This window comes from Cryptosporidium hominis (assembly GCF_000006425.1).
Source record: "Cryptosporidium hominis TU502 chromosome 6 CHRO016187, whole genome shotgun sequence".
In the NCBI taxonomy this organism is placed as follows: Eukaryota; Apicomplexa; class Conoidasida; order Eucoccidiorida; family Cryptosporidiidae; genus Cryptosporidium; species Cryptosporidium hominis.
In genome coordinates this window covers 1-6,907 of record NW_667249.1, presented here as the reverse complement: position 1 = coordinate 6,907, position 6,907 = coordinate 1, and the positions used below count along the sequence as shown (strand labels likewise).

Genomic DNA, 6,907 nt, shown 5'->3' with positions numbered 1-6,907 from the left:
AAAGACGTAGAAATGGAGGATCTTGAGAAAAGAGAAGATAATGAAAAGTTAGTAAAAGTACTTGGAAGCTTAACAAATGAAACAGCGGATCAAGAAACCAGACAAGAAAGATTAATCCAAGGATTAAAGGAGGAAATTGACCCAAAAATAAGTGAAAGCAGTCCATTAAAGACCAATTCTGGAGCGGAATTGGATTTTTCAGGAAATATTCTAGGGAATTTGGACTCTCCTTCAAAATTGGGAACCCCATCTTCCAGAAGTTCAGTATCAATGCATGGTTGTGATTTAACTACATATAGTGACTCAATGTATATAGATATTGAAGACAAATCAAGCCCTGATGGTCGAAAAAGATTCTTCATTGGGCCACATATTGATGGAGTCTCGTATAACCCTACAATACATCGTTGGGTTACTCAATATGATATAGATGGTGTTTCTATGACAAAGAACTTCAGTGTAAAAAGTTACGGTTTTGAAAAATCTAGATACTTGGCAATACAGTGGAGAATTAAATATAATGGAGAACCATCTCAGCTGAATCAGCTCATCCAAGCTCTACGGGAGGAGGGAATAGAGTATCCTCCAAAGTGAACTTGCTGCTTGTTAGCATTTCCTAGCTTGCTGCAATTTATGATACTTAAGGCTCATCTTTTTACTAATAGTGCTGATTCTAAACCACTCTTTCTTAAGTGATTAGTTTATATTTAGCTCTAATTATTTTTTAAAACTTTTTTCTTGCATGCATTTTACACTAGTAGCTGTTCTCAATCAACTTCCCGCGCGCGGCAAACTAAATGTTTGAGGCTTAAAATTCAGAGATCTTGGTAAGATATAAAGGAAGAAGTGAGAAAAATTTAAATGGAAAAGTGAAAAAATTTGAAAGAAGATAATCACGAAAAAGAAGGAGTATTTAGGGCTCTTATGAAGTTTAATTCAATAAAATTACTTGGCATTTTAGCTATTTTTATTAAATTAGCTATAACATATGCTAATCAACATGCAAACGAGCCGGAACATAATAGTGGCTTAATGCCACATGATAATTGTGTGAAAGAAGGAGATTCATTGTATTTGGAGCTTTATAGAGATGGGTCTAAGAAAATAAACGTTAGTTCAATGTACAGACTTTTGCCACCTGGGCCGATAAAATATTTATTTCACTTTAAACAAAGTAAAACAGCTGCTATTGAAGCAGTTAATGCACCATTGGCATTGGGCCTTCATAGGCCTCAGAATATTTCAAAGCCAATAAATAGAAGTGTTGAAGCTTCAACATCTCAACAATTTTTGATGGAAGAGTATTATGTGAGCAGATTTATTGAATTTTCTGTTAATAATATTGAATTACCACTATCAAATATATTATTAGGATCTTGCATTATATATACTTATAGGAGTGTAAGAAATCAGCTTGGAATTTCATCATCTCTTCCAGATATACATAAAGTTGCTGCTATGACTTTCCAATTACCAAATTTAAGAGATGAAAGTTTCAGAAAAGTTTGCAGACAATATATGAATAGTCTCTCATCATCAGGAAGGCATAACTCTCCATCAAGTTTCGTATCTCAAGTGTGCTCTCAGATACAATCTTGTGTCGATGATTCGGCTATACTAAATTCGATAGTAAATTTAAGAGAAACTTTGTCAATTAATTCAGAAAAGTTGAGTAATCATGATTTGCCAAGTAGACTTGAGTTCATTAGTAATATTGGAAGGAGATTCCAGGGAAAGTCTTTGAATGTCAATTTGTTGAGATTATATAGATTAATTTGCAAACTGGATTCAATCTTGAATACATTTTTTTCAAATAAATCAGCAGATGCTTTTTCAATAAAAGATCAAAGCCAAATGGATTCATGGCAGCAAATAGTTGAATATTTAGATGAAAAGAATTCAGAATATATGAAATGTGAGGACTTATTACGCCTTCATTTAAAAGCTTTCCCTCTATTTTCAACACAATTGAATATAAGCAAGAGGAATCATCTAAGTAAACTACTTTGTTCATCTTCTGAACAAGCAATTAATCAATACTTAGTTCCATTTGCTCCAACATCAATTTCTTTTCAATATTTGATGTATTTAAGCGAGTATTTGGAACTTCCATTGGAACTAATTTCAAAATCTCAATGTGTATTTTTTCTCTCAGCTTCTTACACAGGAATGTTTCCAAGATTTGAACATTCTACAGAGTTAACAATACTATTAGATCAACACAGCGTAAGCAACAAAGAGAACTTTTACTCTTATTGTATAAAAAATATTCCGAGATATATCAATTTAGCAGAAAATACTTTTATTCCAAAAGAGAGAATAGTTATTGACATCAAGAAGGATTCTTCGGAACTTTGTCGTACAATTTTTGGATGCTTTAATTCAAAATCATCACTTTCAGAGGAGGATTTAACAACTCTTTTCGTTTCAATAATTTCCTCCCAAAATGGTGAATACTATAATCAATTTTTCCCGAGGGTAAAGTTCATAACAAGAATTGTAGAAAAAAATAAGGAAAATAAAGATTCAAAAGAAGATTTAAATACAGATAGTAAGCTATTACCCCCAGTTTCCGTAATAAATAAAGCTGGCAAAATACATGATCCAACAGTTGTAATTAAAGTACAAAAATTGTACTCTTCCTTAGTTAGATTAGGCCTACTAATTACAGATCAAACAAGTATTTCAGAAGTTAGTAGAAATAAAAGGCCATTAACACTTCCAAAGGAACTTATTTCTGAGAAAAGTGTAGATGATTTGGTTCCTTCCATTTCAGAGCTTTCTTCAATTGTGGCGAACAGCTTTGTTCCATCGGATTGTGCTTTAGATATTGTCAAGAGGTATCCGGAATTGAATAAAGTATTCTTTACATTATCTTCATTATGTGAGAATGTAATTGATAATTCATACCCAACTCCATTCTCAGATATTCCCTATTTATTAAAGCTTGTGAATGTTTTGTCAGATAGTTATGGGTTTTCTATTAATAAGATTAAAAGAATCTATGCGTATGCAGCAAGTTCTTATACTGTTCTCGGGGTCCAGACAAGATTATTACCATTATTTTCTTTTGTAAGCAGATATAGTACGATTAATGAGAGTTATAAATCAGAATATAACATTTGTATTGAGAATTTCCAATTTAAATTAGTTTTTACAAACTCTCAGATACAAAATAATAAAGAATCCTTTTGTAGATATGTCTCTTTGGTTCTCGAAGATGATTTCTTTGAAAAAAGCATCTTATTTGCGATCAAGACATACTCTAAGAAATCTAGTACAGAAGAGGATTGGTATAATTCATTATCCGATCTTTTTAACAATGTCAAAGCTTCGATGGCAAGCTCGATTGGGTCTAATCTTACTGTAGGTTATACACTTGGAGATGGATCAAAATTTTTCCCATTCTTCATTTCAAAGTATATTAGAAGCCTTCAAAAATCAAATTATTTTGGTGAGCTTACAAGCGAAGGTATAGTTCAAATATTTACCCAAATATACACAAATTACGAGAATATTCCGGATGTAGGCAGTTCTGCTTTCATTGGAAATTCATTGAGATATGAATTTATTAACTCAAAGGATTCTTCCAAGGATATGAGCAATTTTAAACCAGTTTCAGATGAGGTTTATGGCCTAAGATATTTTTTCTCTCGTGAAACTTTACTTGAAGATTATCCATATCTAGTTGAGAGCTGCGTATCCACAACATTAGAATATTTGAAGTCGATTGGAAACAAAAATCTGGGAATTTCAAAAGTTAAGGAAATATGTGAATTCACCTTTTCTACTCCAAATAAAGAGTTGAATTCTCAGCTCAGAAATAATGCACTTTTTATTAACTATTTGGTAAATTACTTTAGTATCCCTCAGGGTGCTATTTCACAACTTCATTGCATATACGAATTGGTTAATGCATTCTCAAACTTTTCTGAAGGAACTCCATCTTTTGAAACTTCAATTCATTTTGGGATAAACTTATATGTACTTACAGTTGGATATAGAAATATTAAAGATAACTTTGGCGAGAAGTGTAAAATTGCTGCTTTACTCTCAAACATTTTGGATACAAATGCAGAAGCTACCATATATGAGGAAGATGCTTCGTCAAAAACTAATTTTGGACTTTCTCTCCATAAGCATAACTTAAGTCCAATAAATGTCAAGCTTATTTCTTCTCTCTGTAACACAGCTATACAATGTTCCAAGACAGGTTTACATGATAAACCAATAAAAGATTATATTAACAAAACCATTTATAACTTTATATACGAAGACCATCTTAATGGAGATCCCTTAGATTCTTTAAGCATATCATTAAATGATTCCAACAAAGAATATAGTTTAAGGCACCAGGTTAAAAACAAACTTGAGAGAGAAATTGATAGGCTTATAATTGAGGGAGTTGAAATCACTTATTATGGTAAAAATGTCAAAATTCAGGGTCTTAGAATGCTTGAGTCAATAAGATTATTTGGAGTTTTCCATGATAGCTTTAGAAATTTATTAAAGAAATTGGAGGGAGGGGATTCGGTTAGTCAGCATAATTTCTCTGGCTTATACTCAGGAAGCAATCCTATTAAGGGCAGAAATGATTCTATTGATAAATTGAACATTTTCAGCATTGAAACTGCTGCCTATGTTGTCCACCAAATTTCGATCAGCATTTTAGAAAATGACAAGTCTTTTGAAACTCAGGGTTTTGTGCTTTCTATTCAGAAGAACACAATTAAATACTGCATTGAGCACTTGAAATCAGTTCTTTCTGAAACGTTTAATCCTTATGAAATCAACTCAATTTGCGCCATTTCATTCTCACCCTTCAAATATTAATATATTAACTCAATTAGCTTATAATATTATTTCTTAAAGTGACCATTGAAGAAAAAGAGTAATAGTGTTTAGATATTTAATTTATTTACTTATAGTTTTATTCGAATTATAATTTTACATGCATTACTTGTAAATTTGTATGTTGCATGCACTTTTCCCCCCTCCCCAGAATTATGTATTCATTCTAATCTAATACAAATAATTTGTCTCATCTGGCTAAATTCTATGGATAATTCATTAAAATCAAACGAATCTGACGAGTTTTTTGAAGTTTGCTTTAAATTCTCTAAACCCTGAAAAGCTTAGACTCAAAATTAATACAAAAGTTCCAATTTGCATTTTTATAGTGTGTTGTGTGCTGACACGTGTGGCGGGAAATGCGGGAAATGTCAAAAGCCTGGTTTAGGAGCATTTCATCTACTGTAGCAATAATAGGAAGAAATTCAATCTTTTGTATCGAGACAAATATTTGGGTTACTTGAGAATTTTAAGCTTCGATTTTAGTTTCAAAAATGAAATTATTTTTATTTTTATTATATTTGGCTGGACTAAAATTTAGTAACGCTACAGACTTAACCCGATTATATGCCAATACATTTTCTGTTCCCAGTGAAAATGAGATTCCAATTAAGTTAAGGGGTCTGGTTGCACAAAACAGCTTAGATCCAATGCAAATTATTTTTCAAGACAAAATAATTCCAGGATCAGAGCTAGAAGAAGGAGAGGTAGGTTTAAATTATATATTTTTAGATTCAAATTCTTAATGATCACAATTTCAAATTTTGATTTAATAGAAAATTGGAACCTTAAAAATGACTTCTGTTTCTGGACAAGCTTTAACAAATAATATACCTTCAGAAATTTCAATTAATTCTCCATGTAAAGCAAAAATAGAGGAAATGTATTGTTCTTCCAATACAATAGTTGTAGCCGAAAACAACAATGTAAGTTCAACTTTTACTGAGGGTTAAGCTTTATTCACTTATTCTCTTTTTTATAGGGAGTAATGGCTCCAAAGTATATTCTTTCATTTTTATGTTTGCAATATCCAACAGGACAAGTACAAACAAACAAAAAGACCGATTCAGATGGTTCACTAGAAATATTTATCACTTCCAAAGAGAATTCCATGGTTGTGGATGTTCCTGATTCAGAATATGTACATGAAGGAGCTGTATTACTTGGGATTTGGAATGACAATACTGTATTTTTAAGGTTTGAAGCTACCAAAGAGATTCACAAGGTCAAAACTGCATATCCAAAACCTCAGATGATTGGTCAGAGATTTCAAGGAGGCTCTTCTTTGGTTATTATAGAGATATCTGCACCTTTAACTCCTCAAAATACAATTCCTGAAAATCAAACAAGTTATTTTTCTCATGTAGAGCCTCTAAGGGATAATTCTATATCAACACTAGAGCAAAGTGAAAAAGATGAAAGCAATAGAGAGGCTTCAGTTAGTGGTTTTGAAGTGGATCAAAGTATTCAACAATTAGATACCAGTCCTGCTAAATTAGATGAATCTGTTGAAAATGAACATTTTGAAAGTCAGGATCCTCTACCAACTTATATTCACACAGATAAAGATGAGTTACAAGAAGTTAGTAATAGTCGTATTATTCCAATTCATGAGAAACAGCCAATAGAAACAGCTCTGGATAACTCTGCTATTACATATGCGATCATGATGAGAAATCAGATTAAAAAGTCCAAGCTCCACAACTTGAACAAAAATTTTGATTTAGTAAATCAAAAGGCCAAATGGATAGTCAGAGCTCCTTGTTCTGGAACCATTACTAGCAAAAAGTTAACTCGAAACATAAAAAAAATTCTTCAAGGTACACTTTATGCGACAATTCAATGTAACAGCAAAGGTAGAGGAAAGGGAGCTTTTGAAAATAAAGGCAAAGAAATGGCATTGATTATGCCTTTTTCTATCAAAATTAATAAAATTAAAGCAGATTTGCAGGAAACTGAGCAACCTGGTCTCTATTCAGCTCAGGTTTCCAAAAATCAAAGTATCATTACTGGCAAACTAATTAAAGAATCTAAGGATATTCCTCCGCATTTAATA

The 6,907-nt window shown here is 31.9% G+C and overlaps 3 protein-coding genes across 3 annotated transcripts; all 3 read left to right on the top strand.

Moving 5' to 3' along the window:
- The first annotated feature begins 924 nt into the window (after window positions 1–924).
- Window positions 925–4,833, top strand: Chro.60612 (hypothetical protein). The annotated part of the gene is made up of 1 exon (XM_661332.1): window positions 925–4,833. One exon carries the CDS (start codon window positions 925–927, stop codon window positions 4,831–4,833), a length of 3,909 nt encoding a protein of 1,302 aa, XP_666424.1.
- A 512-nt stretch (window positions 4,834–5,345) lies between these two features.
- On the top strand, window positions 5,346–5,597 carry Chro.60611 (hypothetical protein). Its single annotated transcript, XM_661331.1, has 1 exon — window positions 5,346–5,597. The coding sequence occupies one exon, from the start codon at window positions 5,346–5,348 to the stop codon at window positions 5,595–5,597; it is 252 nt and encodes an 83-aa protein (XP_666423.1).
- Window positions 5,598–5,839: 242 nt separating this feature from the next.
- On the top strand, window positions 5,840–6,907 carry Chro.60610 (hypothetical protein; the record flags this gene model as incomplete). The annotated part of the gene is made up of 1 exon (XM_661330.1): window positions 5,840–6,907. A coding segment is annotated over one exon (1,068 nt), but the record flags the coding sequence as incomplete, so codon positions are not given.